Raw genomic sequence first — 24,633 nt, forward strand, 5'->3', positions numbered from 1 at the left:
ACTTGTTCAGGGGACTTCAATCTATTTCAGCCTGGTCTGTCACGGTACTTATTTTGTCCATAAGCACCAAAGTGAGAAAACTTAAGTATTTGTCCAGAATTACCGCATATAGTCCACTCTCAAATTCTACTCTGCAGATCACTTACAAGCTCTCCAAATTCTCTCCAACTCAAATCATCAAAAAAAAAAAAAAAACAACTATCTAATCCTCATTCACATTTTTGCATAGTTTGGCATTTTCTGGAGTTGTACTTTTGCTTTCTTTCATAGCTTTTGAGGGGACTCCTCTGTCACACAGGCAAGTACTTCCAGTCTAAATCCTTCAGGAGCAAAACTGAGTCCCATTTAAGCAGCTAGCTGTCCAGGACTGGTTGACATTCTTCTTTCCACTCAAAATAAAGATTACTCAGTTTTATCTGCACTTTCAGATTTTTCCCTTTGCATCATGCAGCGACGAACTATGCTGTCAAAACTTCCTAGGTAAAATAGGCCAATGATTCGAAAAATGCCCATGCAAACAACCTGGAAACAGAGAGAAACATCCTTCAATTAATTTAGGATCTTGGATTGCAGCATATTATTTAGTCATGAAATGAAAAAAAAAAGTTCTAAGCAGGTGTGTTGTATAACCTCCAAAAAACAAACTCATGAAAACCAACCTAACTATGTAACAGTTCAGGCCTGAGTAGCAGGGGGTGGTCTTAGTTCACCCGCCAACTTCAGTTTGAAAATACTACTGCAGTTTTCAAAACCTGTCAGCATTAACAGCCATTTGATGAAAAAACATTCAATATTCACATAATGTTCTACATTTTAAAGTATTTTGAACTATTAAAAATTGTGACAACAGGGCCTTCCCAAATCTTACCTGTTGGAGACCTTCAGTAATAGAAGTAACTGGTGACATTCCACTTGTCAATATTGACAGCATGTAACCATCTGATCCAACTGAGCTGTTAAAATTCCCTTGCTGGATGGAAGGATTAAGAAAACAAAAAGGAATTTACCCAATTATGGCAAATCATGATGTGTCTTATTTCAACAGTTACTCCTGATGGACACAGATGACTGATATAACTAACAAGAAATATTTTTATGTAAAAAAATATTACCTCAATTAAGAATCAAAATATTAAAAAATATTTTGGGCTATACAGCAACATTCCAAAAAGCATTCACTTAAAAATGGACAAGAAAGCTAACCTGCCTTTAGAGAGAGGTGTGCTAAATTGCTGCAGATTTTTACAAGATATAGAGGCTCTAAATTTCTTCTTGAGGCATGCTTAAAACAGATGGTGGATAAAATGCATGATGGTCTTCACTGTAAGCACATTTCAGAGACAGAATTACACCCTAACTCTGTCAGGCCACCAATCACTACCCGAATTGTGTAATAAAATACAGCTTGCATTTTGTTAAAATTAGTTTGCTTATCACATGAGATTTGGTAAGGGAGTGTATTTCAGATGTTAGGTAACAGGTCCCTCTTCATCTACATCAAGGATTTTTAACGTGCTCTCCTCAAAATTGCGAGACACAGCCTGCTAAACACTTCAGCTGGCAGAAAAGGGGGGATTGACATGAGGAAAAAGTTTGGTTGTTTGGTTTTTAACTACTCATCAGTAAAATTGCAGTTCTATAGCTCTGACTCCCAGGCTTCTCCCATTTGTTTCCATTACACTTTATGCTGGAAAACAGGCTGTCTGAAACAGTGCAGGACTAGATCTATGGAATGCGGAAGTGAAAGGAAAAGGTGGTGTTCCCGAATCAGGGTTAGGGGTGAATCTATGCAAAGCAGTAGAGGTTATTAGATTTGATTATTTCCCAGCACACACCTGAGAGGTCTGCGAGCACACAGATACATTCTCATTTCTATTTTAGTCTCTCAGCTGATGGCTAGAGTGCATAAAGACCACATCTGAACTAATATATCATACAAAGTGCTGGAAAGTATGGTATAGAAATACCAGATTCTTAAGGTCAGAGAGGAGATTAGTTTTCTTTAAACATCAAAGGAGAATACTCTGTTGAGATAGTACTTGCTTTTAAAACTCACCACACCAAAATCAGATATGATTTTGTGTTTATATGCTGTATTTGTGAAAATACTGTAAAAACTTCAAAACTGAACACCTGCTGTAGATGTCTCATTGAAGGTCAAGAGTATTTGGAACTGCAAAATAATTGCAGATTTTAGGATTCAATCAGTGTGCTTTATGATCACGAAATTTCATGTTTGTTTCTTTTCCGAGGTACTCTGTTAAGCATGCAAATGTTCCCTAGCACAAAACACTGGAAAAAAAATCCTCAGAAAAGCAGTACACCTTTAATCACTAGGAACGGCATTTTATGTATTGTAATCACTCATAAATCGCATACTTTAGACAGTAAAAGCCAAAAGAGGTCAACTGCCTTCCTTTATGTATAATTATTTTTATATGAACTCATCTTCAAGAAAAATAAGACAGTACAACAAGCTTTTGAGGTTAGACAAATGGTATTTGATACATAAAAAGTCAATAGAGTTTAGTGCTTTCAAGACAGTCATAATCTACCTTTGAGACATTGCATCATACGGATGCATCAGTTTATTCTGTCTATGTACAACTTCAGATACCTTTTACTTTCAAGAAGTTGTATAACATCATTTGTGGGCACAGTGGCAAAAGAAGAATAAAGCAAATAAATAAATCCTGTTCAAACTAACCAAAGAGTACTGTTTTGTGTAAATTGGTTTTGCATTTAGCTTAGCCATTATCTTATGGTCTTAAGCAAGCATGACGTGATCCTAGCCTCTTCAACACAGGACATACTTTAGAAACATAATTTACTTACTATGGCATCTTTGACTATAACTCTGGCAACTTGTTCTGCTTGGCAAACAGATGAAGTTTCAGAAATCAGCTTCGTCTCTAAGGGCTTTAGTAAAAAAAACACCAATATAAGTTTATCTAAAAATACCAATATAAGTTTATCTAAAAACACCAATATAAGTATATCTAAAAACACCAATATAAGTTTAGCTAACACCACACAGGAGAGAAAAATATGCATGTCAAATTTTAGTTTTGGGTCTTTTTTCATAGATGACATCACTGTTAGCAAGTGGTATCATACTGTCACCTAAAACATACACTTAAAGATCATAAATAATAGTCTAATTTTACAAAATTTTACAAATTTTTCCTTGAGTAGTACTTTTTTGTATATAGTTTACTATGAAATGGCTTTTTCCTCCCAAGTATTTTATTCTCAGTAGGAGTTACCAAAATACTTAAACTACTTCTCCTCAACACCTGTGTTAGTCCATTTATGGTTTTTTTGCCAGAAATGTAAGTAAAAGATAGGCCTTAAATATTTTAAGATCCTACAAATCAGCTTGCTTTTTTTTTTTTAATTTCTCCATCTCCACACACTGGTATCTACCAAAATCCATCACTGCATTTTATCCCTTTGTGTTTTAGACCATTTATACCTTTTTACCTCACTAGAAGAAAGCAATTATGACAGTTATTTTAGCAGTCACAATTTTTTTCACCAAAGAAACCCCAAACAAGTTTAGTCTGTTACAAAAACAAATGGCAAAAATATGATTTAAGGTATTTAGAAGCATGTTTGTCATTAATGTCCTTTTAACAAATAAAATTATTTGTTATAGAGATAACTGCCCAGGAAATATTTAAATGCTCAATATCTTAGAGACAGATGGTTCCACTGATGAAGCAAAAACAACGCTAAATTAGGGAGAAAGGAGTATTGGTTGCAAGTTCTCTTGTAATGGCTAATTCAGTTACATTTAATAACAAAATTTAATTGAAGCATTTAAGACTACTCAAATACTGGGACTAGTTTAATTCTCAGATTAATACTTTAAAAAAAGCACTTCCAGGGAAGAGTTGAGCAACTACAGGTTTCTCACTATCAATTTGAAGTACTACAGTAATTAAATTTCACAGAAACAGGCCTATTTCCAAATATCTGTAGAATTATGAGTTCTGATTTCATCGACCAGGCTCACTGAAACTTTTATTTTTTAGTATGTGTATTTTAAGGGGGGTCATCAGTATCTTTGCCAGCAGAAATCACATACAAACAACTTTTACATGCTTCCCTATAGTGATAGCATTTGTGTCATCAGATCTCCATTTCATAGCCCTTATTTATTTTTAAGCTTATTGGCCAGTATCAAACAGATCTGAAAGAGATAAAGGGATATCAACAGTAACTAAAATACTGCAAGTTTGGGAAAAAAATAGCAGCTGTTCTGAAGCAACAGCTAAACTTAATGACTGTAGAGAATAAGGCAGGCAGAAATCAGCCATTTAATACTTGATCTGGCTAGTCAGCACGGCTGTCATTTGTAAAGCAGTTACCTCAAAACAAAAAAAAGCTAATTTTTAAAAACATAGAAAAGCTGTATCCTAGTTCCTGATGTTTTATTTTACCACATTCAACGATTACAGAGAAAAATGGCCCAGTCCTAAGGAAATGCAAACTACAGAGGCAGATGTTCTAAGCTAAGTACTATTAAATAAATGCCACAACAAATGACTATCTGAAATGTCAGAGTAATGCAATGTTTCAGAGACTTAAGGTACACCATCATATTAGGAGCAAGTCACCCGGAGAGTTCATGTGGGCTAAAACAAAGCATAATTCTCTCCTTAAAAGACAAGACTTTTTTTGACAAATAAGATAAATCTCCCTGAATCTCTTTTAAAGAGAAATCTCAGATGAACAATGCATTCTGCTGGTGACTGTATTTCCCTGAAATAGGCTATTATGAAGAATAAAATCCCAGAGAATATGCAAGCTACACAAGTATCTGCAGATGTCTAATTCTGGCACTTTATGCGGATGTGTGGGAGTATACATTTAATACAGAATATCTGTATCAAGAAATGATGAAGTAAGAATTGTGTTATACAATCCCTACTGATTCCTATTCAAAGAGTGAAAGACAAAATGGAATGCAAACCCAATTTCCAATTATACGTGATGGTGCATGTTGAAAAGATGCTTGAAAAGATTATATCCTTAGATATCAGATTTCTAGTTCACAGTATGCAAACAAAAAATAAGATAGATTTTTCTCTGGTTATCTAATGCTTTGGTCTAAATGGGGCCTAAATGTGGTTTTTGGAATTAATACTTCATATGTATGGATATGGTAGATGACAAGAGGTGACTAGAGGTCAAAACTTTCACTTTTAAGGTAATTCAAATGAAAAAGGCCTACTGCTGACACATCCTTCTGAAAAGTGAGACAGTCATTTCCACTGCAAACACAGTGCAAGAGAGTTTCCTTTAATACTAAAGAACAGCCATTATGGAACTGGGTCATTATATACATTCATACAGTATGGTTAGGCTGGCAACTGCACTGAAAGAACTGAGGTTTATTTTGATCTGTCACATCTGTCACAACAACTGCATATTATCAAAGATGCAAAATATGAATATTATATTTGTTTTATTAAGCTTTAATATCAAAACAGTGATTTTACAGTTTATTATTCCACAACAATATTCTGATTGTATGCAGGAAGACTCTGCAGTGCTTCAGATGTTAAAGGCAGGTAGTTCTTCCATTTAAAGCTAGAACAATAAACTACATGAAATTATCCTACAAGCTATATAACTCTGAGCAGTTAAAAACTGATAAAACTGAAGTGTTTATAAGTACTTCTTAAAATCTTAGTATGCCCTGATTTCAAAAATACTACAGAAATAAATGAAATATAAAATGCATTGCTTATAACGAAATGAAGTTTAAAAAATTCAGTATTACTGAAGGACAATTTACCTTTGTTTTACTTTCTTCTGCAAATCCAGGTGTATCGGTATCTGGAGGATAGGCCACCGTTACGTAGACATTATAAGGTTTTACCTGTGTTTTACAAAAGCATTAAGTATTATCTTAATACTGACAGCCTTTACATGTCCCTCATGATTTCACTGATTTCTCTTGTACCGATGAAATTCAGGAAGCATGAATTCAAATTCATGTTAATTCAAATTCAAATTCTAGTGTTAAGTATTCAGCACTTACAAGACTTGCAGCTTTGTCAAGTGAAAAAACACAACAGCAAAGATTTTAAAAAGGGGGTTGTGGTGCTTTTTTAATAAAAGTCTGTAAAGACTTTGCAAATTATTTGATGAATCTAAGACATTTAGGAGGAATATGAAAGTAGTTTAGGTTTATAATTTTACCAATTTCAGTTTTTAAAAAAAGACTAAACTATTGCCAAACACCAGTACCCAACATTTATAAACACAAGGCCAAAAAGGCTTTCATTGGGGCACATTAACAGGCTTTTCCCTTGTTGTTTCCATCAACCTATTTTCATTGCTGGACAAATAACAGAAAATAAACAACAAAAACATAAAATTCAAATTTGTTATCTTTAAGAGGCATACTCAAGTCACAAGGCTTTTCAACCCATGGTAAAAACTTGCAAGAGGTCAAAGTCTAAGGAGACAAAAAATAAGTAGAAAATGTGAGGAAAAATGAAAGGTCTTACGTCAAGGATTGCATTTAGTTATGTATTTGTATGTAAGTGTCATGGAATTAATATCCCTTAGTGCACTACTATTCTAAAACTAATACAATGCAAATCTGTACTCCAATGCAAATAAAAGAGCTTTTAATGAAAATATTAGAGAGGGCTATGATAAAGCAAAGTGTCGTAAAGTATTAAGCATTTTTATTTGTTATGAAACATTCTATATTGAAAACACTGAAATACCACATCACAGGCCCATAAACACCCTATTTTTAGTCTTGAGTAATTCAGTCTTCACAAAAATATTTGTCACCAGCCTGAAGAAAGACCCTACATTTGTGTTGTTCTATTTGGCAGACCAGAAGTGACTAGAGTCAGTTTTACCACACATTCTTATCCTGAATAAAGGCATACAACAGGGACTATGCAAGGGTCTAGAACTAAACACAGGCACTTTTTATATAAACACTTGGCAACTCAAATATACATTCTTAACAGAAGAATAAGAAAAGTAATTTTCAAATCAGTTTTATCTGTCTTACTACAATGTACTTACCAACCTTGCTCCACTGAATAATGAAAAGGGTGTTTGGTTTTAGTCAGAACTTAAGAATAAGCTTAGATCATAGCAGTATAAAAAGCTTATATGTATCAAAATTTAGAAGGGTCAACACAAACACAACACAAACACTGTCAACACAATTTTTTTTTGTGGCCAGTCATCAAATTCTAGCTTGCAAGTATTACTGTTTCATATGGTTCACATACCACTTACCATGGACTGACAAGCAAGATGGGAATCACCAGCCTCCCCCTCATGCATCCATGTGATCTTCAGTATCATTCTGCACTTAGGACTTTGAAGAAGACTTTTACTCAAGTCTTAAAAATCAAGTCCTTTTAGTGAAAAGATTAAAAAAATGTCTGCACATGTGGGAGTCAGTTCTAGGAACAGATTCAATCTATTCCCTCTAATGCAATTGAAATCATCTTAGTTTCTGCATCCCCAGGCGAAGCAATAGGAATGTACTGCTGCCAAAAAAGGGCCAATAGCACATGGATATTAGCGGTGCTGCACAATGCAAGAAACAACTATTTAAATGAAAATGTCCTTCACTGACAGTTTATAAAAAAATGTTTATAATCAAAATTACTTAAAATTATTGCACACATACCTCCATTTGCAGGGCTTCAGCCAACCCTCGAAGAGCAAATTTTGTTGGAGAATAAGCTGTATAACCAAATAGGCCTAATTGCCCAGCCTGAGATGATACAAATACAATCCTTCCCATTCTTCGTTCCTTCATGGTAGCGATTACTGCTCGACTCGGGTAAACACTACCCAGATAATTGACTGCCATTAATCTCTGTACAAACAATATTAATATGGTATTTGAGCCACAGATCCAGCTGTTTGGTCTTACTTATCAAAACCCCCCTATTTCAGTCTGCTTTAACAATCAAGTTCACTAGATCTGTAGTTCCATCAGCTGGTAAAAGAAACAACAGTTTTTTATTCTACAGCTTCATAAACTTTTATAGCTAAAAAACTCACTTCAAGCCAAAAGAAATCCTGTCTATCTGTAAGTCTTAATAGCATCCAGGATACTGATAATACTGTGAACCATATGTCCATAAAGGAAAAAAGAATATTTGAGGGAAAAGCTAACCTGAACAATGTCCAGGAAGCAATACATTTATGCATTATGTATGAAAACATACTGAAAGTTTAAAGAGTCTTCTAAAACAGGAAACAGGAAAAATGCAACGTATTTATGCATTTCAGAGATTTTAATCTTTGCCAGGATAAGGAGAATTTCACTCTCTAGAAGACCTAAAAAACAACTGATAGTCTATACAAGCAACAGAATGGATGATTCAGACTTATTATAAAACTATACCTATTTAATATTTTCAGATTATTCAACATTATCTGTAGATGAATGGAGGTTTGAGGGCTGAAGGCATAAAGTAACCAAAATACAGATGGTTTGGGGTTGCTTTTTGTCTTTTCACCAGAGCAGCAGCTTCTCAAGCTGAAACAACTTCTGCACCTCACTTGAACATTGATAACAGCTGAATTTTTCTTAAACAGGTTAGAAATATTTTTTAAAAATCTTCACCACAAAAAAAATTAAACTATGTGAAATTCAGTGCCTTTCACAGTGCCTTAACCTACAAAAATAAATGCCAGGCTTTTCTGCCATCTTGAGGACACTCTGTCCCAGAAGGATAATTCACTCTTCTGACCCATCAGTGGACTGATAGATAGATGAGAAATTAGAGGCAATCCTTGCAAATCTAAAGATACTCTGACAGCAAGCACAAATCAAGTGTACTCCTACAAACTCTGCAAAGACTGCAAGCAATGCAATCTAATTGTTAGAATGCTTAAATAAGAAATTATCATATGATGAAATTAAAAAAGTATGCTCACTCACTTCAAAAGAATTCACTTCAATATCCTCAAATTTTCCTGTAACTGATGTTCCCGCACAGTTTACAAGCATGTCAACTGGCCCCAGTTTCTCCTGAGCCTGGAAAAGGGGATAGAGGTTAAGACACTTTTTAGCAGGGAAAAAACCTTCCTATATCACAGTATAAATTATAAGAAACTATTTCCAATAGAAATACCACACATGGATAAGGCTTAAGATACATAGGTGAATCAGTTTTTTCCTCACCTGTTTTAGAACATTCTCCACCTGTTCATAGTCTTTAGACACATCAACAGAAATACAAAGTACGACCTAGAAAAGGAAAGTGAAAGAACATTGTCACAACACACTAAGTCCAGTAACTGTTGAGTCTCAGCCTTTCAAAATGAAGCAAGCCCGATGTCATATCTTTTCCAGAAAAAAAGTCTTTTTGACAGGACAGTTTGCACCTCTGCCACACTGGAGAAAGCAATCCTTGCTCCCTCCGAGCTCCTCCCCCTCACACACACATTTTAGTATAATAAAGATTACATTAAAAACAAATAAACACTTCATGATCCTCAAAGCAGCAAGTCGTAGAAAATAGCATCTCTAATTTACTGTACACACTATTGCCTGAGCTATTTACATGAAGTTTAGTAAAATCTATTTTAACTAAGACAATCAAAATTCTACAGTGATACATTTAACTTTCATCAGTGCTAAACAAGTCAAACCATTTGTGTGGCTTAGGCTCCTCTTTAAGAAAAAAACTATTTTTTCCCCACATCGTAGAAAGGCATGGTTGCAGAGTGTTGCCCTGAAAGTGCAGCACCAGAAGTTCTGTTCCAAAATTTAGAAAGCAAGTGTTAAAAACCTGCTAACTTTAGTACTTGCAATGCACGCTACCTCCTTATTTCATAAAATATTTTTTTTAAGAATAGTAGTAAACCTAGTTGTGTACTGCTTCATGGGGACATGTCAAGGACGAAACTAAAATAAAAATTCTGTGAGAAACTGACTCATTGCACAGAGTTGTAAATAACTAAGAAGTGAAGTAATATTTACTCCTTGTCTGGAAAGCAGACATTAAGGGGTTTAATTTGAAAGATACAGAAAAATTAAAATAATCATTGGCTAAGGATGAATTGGGGGGAAGGGGCAGGCAGGACAACAGAAAATAGATGATACTGATATCTAAGTTTTCTTGTCAGCTAAAAGTTAGGCCATTCCCTTGAAAGTTACTGATTACTTTCAGCAAGATAGTCTCATCATCTATCTTTTGAAGCACCTTCAAAATCAACTTCTGGCCAAAGCAAGCACTGCTTCTTTTGGGCTACCACTTACAAACTCTAAGACTGCTGCAAATGCCAGGTATTGACAAATAAGTTACCCTCTCTGCTAAGCCATCAACAGAGCTTCAGGCCAATTCCTCATCTTGAAAAGAAATCTTCTATTGCAATAAAAGGCGAGATTCCTGGATTCTTGTTCCAACTTCTATATTCTCTGTTACTTTGGTCAACTATTTAAACTCAGAGGTGAAATAAAACAAAGTTATCAGTAGTTTGTAACAAGTATCCTCATGACCACCTGTCATGGAGCAGATGGGCACAACACACACACACACACACACACACACACACACACACACACACACACACACACACACACACAAAAAAAGCTTACCACAGCATAACTAACTGCTTTGGCAGCTAGTCATTTGTCAGTCCTGCCCCTGGTCAGACTGCGACACTTCTTAGCTGCATAAACAGAATCTGCCTGCCATTCCTGTACAGCAGGTTGGCTATTCCTGCCTCCCAGCATTGTGTGTAGTTGGACATCAGAGTAAACTTGTGGCACAAGTTATTGGTGGGACTGTATGCATCTCCCCTTAAGGCATGTACTACATTTTGGAAACATTTATCTTTTCCGTATGTTTAAAAACAAAAGAGCAGTTGAATGAAAACAACATCGATTTATTATCTGGATGTCTTTGCAAGATCAGTGAAGAGTTTAAATAAATCACAGTTCTTAATCAAAACTGGAGCAATTTGTTAATATATCAGATTGCATAGATTATTTATATCGTGAACAACACGCTCAGGAACTATCGCAACTTTTATTGACTACTATCACATTATACAATTCACCTCTCTGCTTCTATTATCGTATATTCTTTCTGCTACAATATATTAATTAACTTCATTACAAAGCACAGACTATAGATCCACATCTAGGACACAGAATATGCTACAAGAAATAGTCTAATATCCCCGGTTCTGTTTCTTACCGTTTGTTTTAAATACTGCATGCTGTTGGATCACTAATAAAGCTTTCCCAATAAAGGATCAATTCAAGTCCCAGTGAAATAACTGGGAATATTCTATATTAGGAAAAGGATTTAAAAAATATTGAAAAAAAAACTCTAATGGCAAGGATTTTTGTTCCACTGCACACCTATATCCATAAAAGCCCCACCATCAGCACTCTACATCACATGCAAACACTAAAATGTATGTATATGTCAGACACTGGTTGTCAATGCAACTTGGTTTCATGAATGTATCCAAGAGCTGAACAGTGACAGCAACATGCCCAAGAAAAAAGTAATCTTTGCGGAGGATCTTTACGTCTTAGCTTGATATGGGACCATTTCATGTCTTCATCAATGACACAGGCAAAGGGATCTGCAGCAAGTTTGCAGATGACACCAAGCTGAGTGGAACAACTGACAGACCTGAAAGATGAGATGCCATCCAGAGGGACCTGGACAAGCTCAAGGAGAGGCCCATGGGAATCTCACGCAGTTTAACAAGACCTAGTGCAAGGTGCTGCACCTGGGTTGGGGCAACCTTTGTTATCAATACAATGCTGGGGGATAAACAGATGGAGAGCAGCCTTGTTGAGAAGGACTTGGGGGTGCTGGTGGATGAGAGGCTGGACACGACCCAGCAATGTGTGCTTGCAAGCCAGAAAGCCAATCCTATCCTGTACTGCATCAAAAGCAGCGTGGCCAGCAGGTCAAGGAAGGTGACTTTGTCCCTCTACTCCGTTCTGATGAGGCCCCACTTGGAGTGCTGCATCCAGCTCTGGGGCCTCCAGCACAGGAAGGACATCGACCTGTTGGAGTGAGTCCAGAGGATGAATATCAAGATGACCAGAGGGATGGAGCACCTTTCCTATGGAGACCTCTCCTATGGGAGAGTTGGGGTTGTACAGCATGGAAAAGAGAAGGCTCCAGGCAAACCTTACAGCAGCCTCTCAGTACCTAAAGGGGGCCTACAAGAAAGCTGAAGAGGGGCATGTAATAATAAGGCAAGGGGGAGTGGCTTTAATGAAAGCAAGTAGATAGCAATAGGAAGAAATTATTTACTGTGAGGCACTGGAACAGGTTGCTCAGAGAAGCTGTGGATGCCCAATGCCTGGAAGTGTTCAGGGCCAGGCAGAGTTCCAGGATGGAACTCTGAGCAACCTAGTCTAGTTGAAGGTGTCCCTGCCCATGGCAGGGGGTTTGGAAGTAGATGATCTTTAAGGTGTCTTCCAACCCAAATCCTTCTATGATTCTATGATCAAATGTAACAATCTGTCCCTGTTATCCACTACCAGACATCATCCTTCTCTACACTCTTTCAGTAATCCTTTTGTACAGCTTCTCTTGGTTCAGCTACTGTCACTTCCCAGATTTTGATCTGCTGTTCCAGTGCAAGCTCTGCCCCAGACTCCCTGCTTTCTCCGGTTCTGTTCTTTGCATTTAGATCAGGCAGGCTTCCCTGAGACCATGTCCACCACTCAACAATAGCTACAGAAGAGCTGGCCTACCTATCACCTCCACTGCCTACTGCTTAACCTGGTTGCAAGTACAAAGCTGCTTCTGCCAAAGCAGTCCTGTTCAGCCCACACTTGCTCAGCCTTGAAGGTACTTTTGGAGATTTTCACTGAAACTCTTATGAACATGCACTGAATAATACTCTTTTCAAAAGTCTGCATCTATCAAGCTTGGACAGATTTTAACAAGAACATCCTGACACAGTGTTTGACAAGGGATTAACTGTAATGCTAAGCTTGGGAAACTGCTAGAGCAGCTAAAAGAAAATGGTTACCAGGATTTTTTTTTTTTAATAGGCAAAATACAGTTTCTCCTCACCTCAAATGGCTTAGATTTTCAACCAAAGTTGATCTGAGTAAGGCAGCATGTACAGAAAAAAAATCATCTTGAGCCATTTGACAAAAATATAAGGAAGTGAAGACAAAATCTTACAAATGGAGGCATTAGGAAAATTCTATATAAACTAGAACTAACGTTATTGCCTGCAAATATTCAACTTCTTTCATTGCTTCTTTTCAACAGAATATCTAATTTATTAATTCAAATCCCTTTTCATGGACAAATAAATTGCTTCTATTTGTAATCATGAAACTAACTTAGTTACTAAGTGACTTTCATGATCAACAAAGTTCTGGAACATAAGAAAGGAGAAGTCAAAGATATCAACAGTTTCAATATTATTTCCCCTCTCCCTTCATTATTAGTACTGAGAAAAAATTGTTTTAGCATTTCGCCTCGAAGTTGCATGTTTTGAACACAGCAAGCTTACCTATTCTAAGTTAGTACTTCTGCAAGGTCTAAATCATTGCCTCTATGCACAAATGCATTATCTATTCAGCAAAGCAGCTTCTATGTTTATTAAGTCTCAGAACTTCACAAATTTAACTTGTGTATCTGTTACAGTACTTTGCCAGGAAAAGGAACACAAGCGTGATGTAGTGAAATAAACCTGGGAACAAATATCTACACTTCTTTCCCAAAACAAACGCAAAAAGCAAGATATTTGTAGAAAAAAAAAATTGGTTCTTCCACTTCATCTTAAAGAATAAAATGCTTATCAAGTGACAGTGAATTGCACTGATCCAAAAAAGCATGCTACACCTACAGCTGAAGAAATCTTTTACTAAGAAAAGCAGCCTAACGCACTAGCTAAGCAACATCAAACATAGCAAGAGCTCAGAACATGTCATGTAAACAGTCTGAATCTTGAATTCAAATACTGAGTCCTCATTTATTTTTGTCAAACAGTTTTGTTTTAAAGACAGGACTACAGAACTACTTTGTATTGATTACCTTAAACAAAACATACAAGCCCCTCTTACCAGTGATCTTACCTGCTTGTCATTAACAGAATACTTTTCTATTTCCTTCTTTGTCTGCAACAGCTTGTTCTGAAATGGATAAAAAGACAGCTAAATCATTGTCATTCTGAGCGCAATTTTAGTCTTCAGTACTTCAATAAGGCTTAAAAACATCCCCTAAAGCCCAAAGTTACCCTTGACTAGTTAAAGCATTTTAGTGTTGTAATTTTAAAGACTTATGGACATATGATCAAAACATGAAATTTATCAAGCTATCAGAGCTCACTTATCTGTTTTTCACTTAGTCCTCCAAAGCCAGTAATGACTTCTATAGATTTAATGCTTTTGTTCCATACTACAGAGAGCATCTAATGCTGTAGAAAATAATTTTTCTCCTTTATTTTGGCTCTATTTTATATGTATGTGACATCACATAAACTTTTCTGAAGAACAATCACTGTCATGAAATCACAGTGACAAACCTAAAATCTGGTAAATTCAAATTGCCATAATCTTTTCAAGAAAAATTCTGTTAATTCTGATTACATTCAAGGTTATGCAAAGTTGTCTAGTGTAAGTCAATTACCAAAGACACCTGGGACGGAGAGCCAAAAAATAGTTATATGCTTTTATTTCCCAAATATTTTTTTTTCTCTACAAGTAAAATAACAGCCCATTCCGAAAACAGTCATTCCAACTACATCTGAATACCCTTAGTTAAAAAGACCCCAAACCAAAAAGAAAAACAAACCCAACAAAGCAATTGTTTTTCTTCCAAATCTTTCAATCCTTTTTCCTGATGATGAAGAGTTTTTCACTAGTAAAAAATATAATGCTGACTAGACACCAATATATTCTGTGAATTTTAGGAACTGTTTTTAATCCCCCACTGTAGGGAAATTCTACAGTTTTAAAGAATATGGGGTTTTCCTGCTTTCGTCCTCTGGCACAGATCTAAGTGAAATAATGAATGCTATTAACAGAAGCAATAGCTCTGGCAAAATTTTAAGGCATGCTAATCACAAATTCCGTGTTGGGCTATGCTTCTTAAAAAGGCGGCCACCTCTGCTATTCAAAGGCATTAATTTGGAATGCCTGGGGTCCCCTTACAATATACACCAAAGAAGTATGAATAATTATCAATTCCAAAATTATCCCCCACCTATACTTTGTGAACAGAGTTTAGCCAGTAGAAAATACACAAACACTTACCTCATCTCTTGCAATCAGTGTTATGAAAGCACCTTGCTTATAACATTCAATAGCAATACATTTTCCAATTCCACTGGAGCCTCCAGTTACCTAAAAGTTATTTGAAAAAAGCAGCGTTAGTCCAATATTCTCATTCCTTCTCCCATATGTACAAATCAAGTGAAATGAAACTTCTGAAAACATATTGAGGTTAAAATATGACACGATGACATACAAATACAGAAGATACTGTTAGTTTACTTATTCAGTATGAATGAAAAATATGATCTGAGTAGACTGATGAATCTTTGTTTCTACCCCAAACCGAGTTTTACCTCAGTGGCAATTTTTGCTCATTTTTTATGTCAGGCACACTTAGACCCACTCCCACGTCAGCGCTCTCACATGCTTTTGACTAAGTCTGTATGCTATTTCTAAAAGCATGTTGCTAGAAGCTTGAAATCACTATTAATGCCATAATAACACAATTACATACCACCCCTTCATACCTGTCACAGTAGAAGTTATTTGTAAAATTGGCAATTGTATAGTGCCTTCTGAAGATATCATCACTTAAACATAAATAGAAAATACCTTCTTTCTTATTAAAGAAAAATTCCATTAACTCAACAGTTGTCTCTCTGTGGTATATTTGTCATTCCCCCAGTCTGGACCCTGATCTGCCCCTGTGCCATCCCTCAATTTCAATGTAGTGCCGTTTCCAGCACCTAAACTTCTGCAACCTTTTCTTCTTCCTCCAAACTGTAACACTGAAGTAGTCTTATATGTAAACAGGAAGTTAATATTTTGTCTATAGACAAATGCAGGGATGACTACAGTTGTCCATCACATGGAGGACACGTGCCAAATTATACCAATATACAGGTTAAGGTCACCTTACCACCTCTCTTACTAACCTCAATAAACCTAGCTATGAACTACATGTGGAACAAGATGCAGATAACAACCCTGCCCTCTCTTTTTGACTAAAATAAAAATGTCTGCCTGACATGCCTTTCGATGACTTGGATCATTCTCAGTCTGCATGTGCCTTTGGTTTTCAAATAGACACTGGTATCTTCCTTACATACCCAATTTATTTGAATTTTTCTTTAACAACATATTAAGAGTCATACTGAGAAAATACTGGAACAAAATACCTAGAAGCGGTTATTGTAAAAAAACCCATGTTGATGAAATGAGTTAAGAAATACAAATTCCCTACTAACTGGAAAAAGATGAAATTCAGATTTCTCTGAAAATCGTCATCTTTTGCTTTTTATCAAAACCTTGCCAAAGACTCCAGAGAAACACATCACCTCCATTTTAAGAAAATGGAGGCATTGAGCTAATTAATGTAAGAGCAAAGATCCCATTCTCTAACTACACACCCTGTCAAAAGCCTTGTGTCATCTCCTCATTTGCCAGTGCCTCAGTTTTCTATTCAGAGATGCACTATCCACAAAATTCTTTCCACTCCTGGAGGCAGTAATGTCAGAGGAGTCAGAAGTACATTCCCATGAGTCACTAAACTCTTCTTTCATTTGAGTATTTTACCACTTACTTTCAAATACAGCTTAGTGCATATCAAATAATCCCAGCAAAGACTTACAACACTATCCATGGTTTCTGGTTGGTTCATCTTCAGCCACAAATGGGCCAAGAATGGGTGTAACATCCACAAAGACTAATTTCAGCTCTTTAGGCTTCCTCTGTTATTAGAGAGAACTGCTTCAGATTAACTTCTAACTGACTCTGCAAGATTAGCTTCACACCACACTAACCTCTGAGGATGACTCCAAGATGCGTGTCCTGTTCTAGAAATGTGAAACCTGGTCTGTAGATTATCAACCAAGGATGACTGCTTTCAGAGTAAATGAAGATGGCAAGAGTTGCACGTGTTAATGAATGATTTGGGACTTCAGCGGAACCACAGAATTAATTTAATGCTTTGTAATGGAAAGAAGTCACAAATACACTAAAGATTTTAAAATACATTGCAAAATTTCAATACGTATCTGAAAAAACAATGCGATACATTTGATCAGACCTCAGTTCCACAGCACTTGTGAGATGCTTCTACAGATTTTCAACAGCAGCAAGTACACAAGAACATGAACTAATCAAGGTGCATGGAAGATTGCTCCAATTCCAATTTTTGGCGTAGCACTGCAAGACAGCTGATTACTACCTGCACAAACTGGTGAGTATCATGAACGGGTCAACTACACCAAGTGCTTGAGGAATTTTCTGCAGGTGAAGGTACTGGCACCAAGTCTCCAGCTTGTCAAACAAGGCTAATATTCATTTCAGAAAGACAAGGTCTGAAGCCATGCAAGAAATGGAAAAAGGAAGTTTTTATTTACAGTCATACCCAAGAACACTGGATAGGGCTCATGTCAGATTGGTCGATGACAAAATGAAATATCAATTAGCTGGGAACTTTAGCATTTAGGTGGGAGGCTGTTACGAGCATGTGGGAGGTTGTTAGTAATATACACATTCTTCAGGAATGTTAACCATGAATGCTAATGTAAAAAAAATCCCTAACACTAGTGAAAAATTGAAGTTGGCCTAAGCACATGTATGAAGTCTGTTAGGTAGCTAAGTTACTAACACAGATGCTCAGAACTAACAGAAGAGCACATATCGAGCCCATTAAAGACAACATTATTATGGTAACTTACCATTGTGGCCAATGGTTCTACACTGTATCTCATTTGTATCCAACATTTGAATTGCCACTGATCCCATTTTTAAATTTCACTGTAACCCAGCATCAAAGGAGTTAGCAAAAATAAAAAATCTGGTCACTGCAACTCAAATCAGACTAGTTTTTTGACAAGAAGGAACAATTAAATCCTAGTATTAACTCAGATGTTCAGAATGCAGCACTACCAGGTCTTGAGCAGTGTTATTGAGCTGTTTCTATGTTTAAGGATACGTCAAACTAGCTGTTCATAAAAGCACCTGGCTCCAACTTCTGAAACTACAATTCTTGATAACAGAGTTCAAATTTAGGGTTTATTTTCCCCTTATAAATGGAAATACAGGGATGAGGTACAGCAAATTGCTCTGAGTTTCAAATTTGAGATACTGGAAATTCACTTCAATTGATGAGACAGTTCAACTCCAAATTAACAGAACTGTCATTAGGAGTAATCAAAATCAAAACCTGGTATGGTATCTCCAACAGAACTTATTAACTTTCACTTAGAACTGGATGCAGGCTGGCTTCATGCTTTCAGACAGTGCTCCAGTAGAAGGTATTTAGTTCTACTGAAACAGAACATCCCTTTAATCTAGCGTAAGTGGTTAGGATGCCTGACTAGACTCAAAATGACCTCCTGTCAAACCACGTGGATGTATCCAAACCACAGATCATATCAGCCCCAACACAGGAGCTACAATGTCGGGACACCAAGATTGGCCAGCCTTAAAGTTGGCTGCAGTTACCTATCAAGTCAGGTTTTATGCAGAAGTGGGGAAATTACTTCTGGACTAAAGACGACCCATCTGCAGGAGGATTTGGCATGACCATCCTGAACTACATTCACATGAAAGGGTTCTTGTCAATCTGCACTGGAGACAGTGCCAAGCAGATAATATCTTTACATTTCCTGCCATTGCTAATCCACAACCTTTGATAAAGTGCATTCATAACACTGAGATCTCAGCGTTTCAGTGTTTGTGTTGGGTTTTTTTTGGTGTTTTTCTTTGTTTTTTTGGGGGGGGTTCTTTGTTTGTTTGTTTGTTTATTTTCTTTTTTTTTTTTGTCACAAATTTCAACTTGGTTTTAGAAAGATTAAGGCTGAAACAAGGGGAGGGGACTACCAATAAAATTTCACCAAAGATAGCTTTCAAATGTCACTCAGGAAATTTACAGAATGCTGCTTTTGCACTAACATCTTAAGTTTTTGTTACATTCTTTTCCATCAAGCAAAGTACCTCTGTAGAAAAAGGAAAAGGCACAGAGAACATGTATAGAACAGGCATAACATCCCTGACAAAGGGCAGTTAAATGTGATACAAGTGAGTACAGTGCACATGAAGCAGTGGTGACTGTCTTATCCTATTTTCATGTTCCTATCTACCATTATAACCAGCTACCAAAATAGCTTACTCTTACAGAATCAACGACACGTACTAGTATGTAGCCTGAGACCCAAGGAGAGAGTTAAAGCCAATGGCAAAATAAAAGATATATAAAACAGTCTTCTGAATTTCAAAGCATAGAGAAGTTCAGCACAAGGAGCAGCAGCTCTACAGCACAAAAGTAACTTTTATATCCTTTATTTGAGAACATTTTCCTAGACATGCTAGAAATAAAAAAAAAAAAAGAAAAAAAAGTAGTATTAAACATCTAAAAAGCTTCTGTTTAAAATAAGCTATACCTGATGCCTTAGCCAAATTGAGAGAAGTCCTTTTAATTTAATGATGCTAAGTGAGGTCACAAAAATACATTGCAGATATGGGCAGAGGGGGAACCCACAAGATTAGACGATGAGTAATTCAGAGTTCTGCAGACTCTCACTCTGAATAGCAGTCCTATTCTTTTCTAAGAATAAGAGACTCTCATAATTCTATGATTTCTCCAGAAACCATGTCTCGCCTTACACAGCAAGTGTAAGAGTCATGCTTCCATCATGCAAATGACTCTGGGAGAGGACAGAGGGGAAAAACACACAAGTTTTCTGCTTCCAATTCCTATCCTAAAAGGCAGGCAGTCAGTTACTTAGCCATAATTCAAACATCTAATAACCATAACTGTTAGGAGTGAAGAAAAAATATTTTTTCTGAAGGATTAGAAGTGAAAAGAATGCTGACTTCAGTTGAAAATTCTACAATTGGTATGTAACAGCCTCTTAAGTTGCCCAATGATCTTCCTTCAGGAAAGCAACAGATATATTTTCATCATACTTTGAACAGGCCCCCAGAAAGAAGAGTTTGTAGATAAGATTGATTTTTTTCTGCTTCAGAAAAGCAATTTATTCAGGTATATCCTGAAAAATTATATTTACTGTGCAATGACAATCAGTCTCCCTCTGAAAGGGCTTAACCAGCTAAACATACAATTTGTGGGTCTTTATTCTTTTATTTATTTCAAGACTGGGTTTAACCGAGGCCTGATACTTAAACAGATTTTGCTGGTTTTCTGTGAGAAGACTTCAAAGAAGTCCTTAGATAATGCTATGGTCCTTAAATATTTTTATGAAGTCTCTCAGTCATTTCAATAGCAGAGAACATTTACTACCAGCATATGATGAAAGAATTCACTTCATACACACAGAGTGGAAAGCCTCATTGAACAATATTTCTGATTTACATTACCATCATCCAATATTTTTCTTTATGCATGACATTAGAAAATTTGAAATCCAAATGTACAAGTGTCCAGCATTATTAACAGCATCTACAAATCTAAGAAGTAGTGAACTCTGGAACAACTGTTCCATATTTCATTAGTTTTCATGAACACTTTAAAAGCATAACTGAAGTCAAAAATCAAACAAGTAATTCTGCAAATGGTGACACCAATAAAACTGTCTGCCTGCAGATTTCTATTTGTGTAATCAAGTTAGATATATCTACAGCCTTTTCCTCCATTAATATATTCTTGTAGTTACTTCTCTAGCTAAACTCCTAATTTTATAAGACATGCAGGAATACTGTTCTTTAGACTTCCTCTTGTACCAAATTGAACTTAACTGCTAATATAATTAGCAGCAACAGCTACAGGGAGGCTTCTCCAACAAGAACATTCTCATAATTTTCAATGTGAAATTTTTTAAATGAAGCATTCTGATTCTGATTAGAAGAACCAGCAAAATTAACTTTTAAAGTGTTTAATCACTATACAGAATGAACAAAGCTTTGGATAATCATTGTATATATAAATAAAACCAAACAAAAAACCTGAAATAAAATCTATTTAACTTTTTATGTTTGCTATTCTGTTTCTTCATAAAAGTCACAGAAGACCCTTAAGTCTCCTTCACCTTTGCTTCTGCACAGTACTGAAAGGTTCCTCCTTAATAATCATTAACTCTTGTGGGGAAAGAGCCATAACCTGAGAACCTTAAAGCAACCCTGAACACACCTCACACAGAGTATGATGCTGTAAAGCCAGTAACAGCATGCAAGTAACACCTACTGCATAAAGTAACCTGGAAATACTATTGCAACTTGGACAGATCTAAATTACTCTGAGGACAGCTCCATCCTCCAAAGAGGAACTCCAAAAATAATAATAATAAAACCCCAAACAACAGGCATCATACAGAGCTCAAGAAAGAAAATAAAACACCAAAAAACCTAACCCCCCCACCAAAGAAAAACCCCCAAAACAACCCCCAAAACCAAAAACTAGTAACCAAAACCTCAGAGTATCTGTAAACTCACACCTAAAAGATCTCACTTCAGGATTATCCCAAACTCCCACTCTGATAAAAGGCATCTCCAAGCACTACTCACCCTTTAAAGTAAATTGAACCAAACAGTATACTACATTTTCTCTGCACAGAACATACATACCCTGGGGAGTTAGAGCTGAGTTTAAAAAGCTGATGCTAGGACTATGAATCTTTGAACTGCTTAACTGATTTGCTCTTATGCGTCCAAATTCATTACTTTGCGACCCACCTGAAAGCACCTGGGTAGTGCTTCCTTTTCCTCCATCCCCCTTCCCCAAGCCACAAACTCGCACAACTTCTAGTGCCATACCACTCAAGGACTGTTTTAACAGCACGTTCTTCTGAAGGCTTCTTTCTAAAGGCTTACTTTCTACTACCTTGTCAAAATACTGCTCAAAGGCATCGATATGTACGTGCTTAAAGATGAAAAGATGCCCCAGTGCCATCTGACCACTTCCTTTGTATTATTTTTTTTCCGTTTCCTCATACCTGGCTTGGTTTCTTAGACCACGGAAACAATACGTTTTTCCTTTTGTTTATGAGCGCACCCACCAACCCTACACCCCCACCACTTAAATATCTTGGGAGATGCTAACAGTAAACAAAATTCGAGGTAACCGGTGACTTGGAGAGCGCAAAAGGAATGCCTCAAAAAGCCAGCGTTGAGACTGGAAGATGGTGACTCAGACCATCGCCTTAAGCCAATTGGGACACACAGCGGTTGTCAGAGTCATCGGGACAGGTCATTTCCTTATCACCCGGGACTTGTGGCTCCCACGTTTTGGTAGCTCGGGGTGTCACCGCCAGCTCGCCAGGATTCCTCGCGATCCCGCGGGCACCCCTGGCGCTGAGGCTCCCCGGCCGCCAGCCCCTCCTCGGGCACGCTGCACCCCCAAACCTTCCTTCCCCGCCGAGATGCTCCCCCCGCTCCTGCAGCGGGATTCCCGCAGCCACCCCTCTGGCTCCTCCCGCAGCCTGCGCCCCCATCTCGGAGGGAGCGGCTTCTCTCCCTCCGCCCGTCCCTTCCCCAGCGGACACCATGGCCGGGGGAGGGTGGCTCGGAAGCCCCCCCGCCTCCCCCAGCGCCGAGGCCGAGGGGCTGCGGCCGCCCGCTCCCTCCTCCCCCCGAACCGTCCCCCTCCCGGGGGGCGCCTCCCTCACCACGACGTGCGCGCCGGGCAGCTTGAGAGACTTGGGGCTGATGAGCGGCGACACCATGTAGAGGAGGAGGACGAAGGCCACGATGAAGGCGGCGGCCAGGAGCAGCATGGCTCGTGCTGCGCCGGCGGAGACGCGGCGGCGGTCCGAGCCCCTGGGGCGGGCGCTGCGGGGCGGGGGTCGCGGGGCCGCCCGTCCGCCTGCCCGAGCCGCGGCGGGAGCCGGCGGGAGCGGGGACGGCGCTGCCGCGGCGGGAGCGAGCGCGGCGGAGGCGGCGGGAGCGGGGAGGAGCGGAGCGCGGCCGCCGCGCCGGCACCTGATTGGCTGCGGGGGCGGGGCGCGGGCCCGCGCGCGCGGATTGGCGGGAGCGGGCGGGGCGGGAGCGCGCGGATTGGCGGAGGGGCAGGGCCGGGCCCGCAGATTGGAGCCCCGGGCTGTTTGCGGGGTCACGGTCGGAGGCAAAGGGCGGCGGGAGCGGGAGCGGTGCCCTTCCCGTAGGGCCGGGCGGGCGCCCCCTGCGGGCGGAGCGGCGGCGCTGCCCTGCCACCCCCCAGCCCCTCCCCGCGGGGTCGCTGCCCGAGCGGCACCTCGGGAGGGGACCGGGGAACAGCCCGGCCTTTGTGGCGGTACCGACGGCTCTTAGCGGCAGGGCTGCTTGAGGGCGGTCCCCTGCCCGTGGGCTCGCCGCTGCCGCCCGCCCAGGGATGGGCGGTGCCCGCCGCCTCGCCACGGAGGCGTGTGGGCTCGGGGTTATCCCTGAGCGCCCCGGCCCTGGGGAGGGAACAGTCGGGTTCGGCAGGGGAAGGGGGAAGAGAAGGTGATGTTTGGTCGATCATACAGAATGTTTTGGGTTGGAAGGGGCCTTAAAGAGCATCTAGTTCCAAAGAGTGTGCCGACGCAAGGGACACCTTCCACTGGACCAGGTTGCTCAAAGCTGCGTCCAACCTGGCCTTGAACGCTTCCAGGAATGAGGCATCCACAGCTCCTCTGAGCAACCTGTGACCAGTGCCTCAGCACCCTCAGAGTAAAGAATTTGTTCTGTATATGTAACCTAAATTTCCCCTATTTCAATTTGTGCTTGTTACTCCCTGTTCTGTCTCTACAGTTCCTGGCAAAGAATCCCTCTCCATCTTCCCTGTAGGCCCCCTTCAGATTCTGGAAGTCTGCTAGGAGGTCTCCATGCAGCCTTCTCTTTTCCAGGCTGAACAGCCACAGCTTTCTCAGTTTCACTTTCTCAGGGTCCAGCAGAGTGCCACAAAGATGATTGAGGGACTGGAGAATCTCTCTTGTGAGGAGAGACTGTGGGAGCTGGGCCTGTTCAGTCTGGAGAAGAGAAGGCTGAGAGGGCACCTCATCAATACCTATAAATATCTCAAAGGCAGGTGCCAAGAGGATGGTGCCAGACTCTTTTTGGTGGTGCCCAGTGACAGGACAGGGAGCAATGACCATAAACTAAAATACAAGAAGTTCCACCTTAGTATGAGGAAGAACTTCTTTACATTAAGAGTGGCAGAGCACTAGAACAGGCTGCCCAGGAAGGTTGTGGAGTCTCCCTCTCTGGAGACATTCAAACTACACCGGGACACGTTCCTGTGTCACCTGCTCTAGAGGACCCTGCCCTGGCAGGGGTGTTGAACTGGATGATCTCCAGGGGTCCCTTCCAACCCTAACAACCTCTGTGATTCTCAGCCTGTCAAAGTATGCCAAAATATGGCAATATCTAGCTCTTATCTTGCCTTTCTCATGCGCTTACAAAAACATATTAAATATTAAGCACCCATTTGTACACAAACTTTTTAATACATTACCCGAGGTTACCAA

General features: G+C 39.0%; 1 protein-coding gene across 1 annotated transcript; it reads right to left on the bottom strand.

Moving 5' to 3' along the window:
• KDSR (3-ketodihydrosphingosine reductase) lies at positions 1-23,093 on the bottom strand. Its single transcript, XM_064662688.1, has 10 exons — positions 22,816-23,093; positions 15,263-15,352; positions 14,084-14,140; positions 9,191-9,256; positions 8,948-9,043; positions 7,682-7,873; positions 5,807-5,890; positions 2,836-2,919; positions 869-970; positions 1-522 (listed from the first exon to the last, which is right to left on the bottom strand). Exons 1-10 carry the CDS (start codon positions 22,921-22,923, stop codon positions 403-405), a joined length of 999 nt encoding a protein of 332 aa, XP_064518758.1. The 5' UTR covers positions 22,924-23,093; the 3' UTR covers positions 1-402.
• Between the last annotated feature and the right edge of the window lie 1,540 nt (positions 23,094-24,633).

The sequence above is a fragment of the Pseudopipra pipra genome, chromosome 1, assembly GCF_036250125.1.
Source record: "Pseudopipra pipra isolate bDixPip1 chromosome 1, bDixPip1.hap1, whole genome shotgun sequence".
Classification (NCBI taxonomy): domain Eukaryota; kingdom Metazoa; phylum Chordata; class Aves; order Passeriformes; family Pipridae; genus Pseudopipra; species Pseudopipra pipra.

What these genes read in the sequence shown, in the direction of transcription:
- KDSR (XM_064662688.1), bottom strand. Translation starts at nt 22,923, where the DNA reads ATGCTGCTCCTGGCCGCCGCCTTCATCGTGGCCTTCGTCCTCCTCCTC. An exon ending in TGGAGAATGTTCTAAAACAG is followed by an intron (nt 9,044 to 9,190) that starts GTGAGGAAAAAA and finishes CCCCTTTTCCAG; the next exon opens with GCTCAGGAGAAACTGGGGCC. An exon ending in CAGAAGAAAGTAAAACAAAG is followed by an intron (nt 2,920 to 5,806) that starts GTAAATTGTCCT and finishes TTTTTACTAAAG; the next exon opens with CCCTTAGAGACGAAGCTGAT.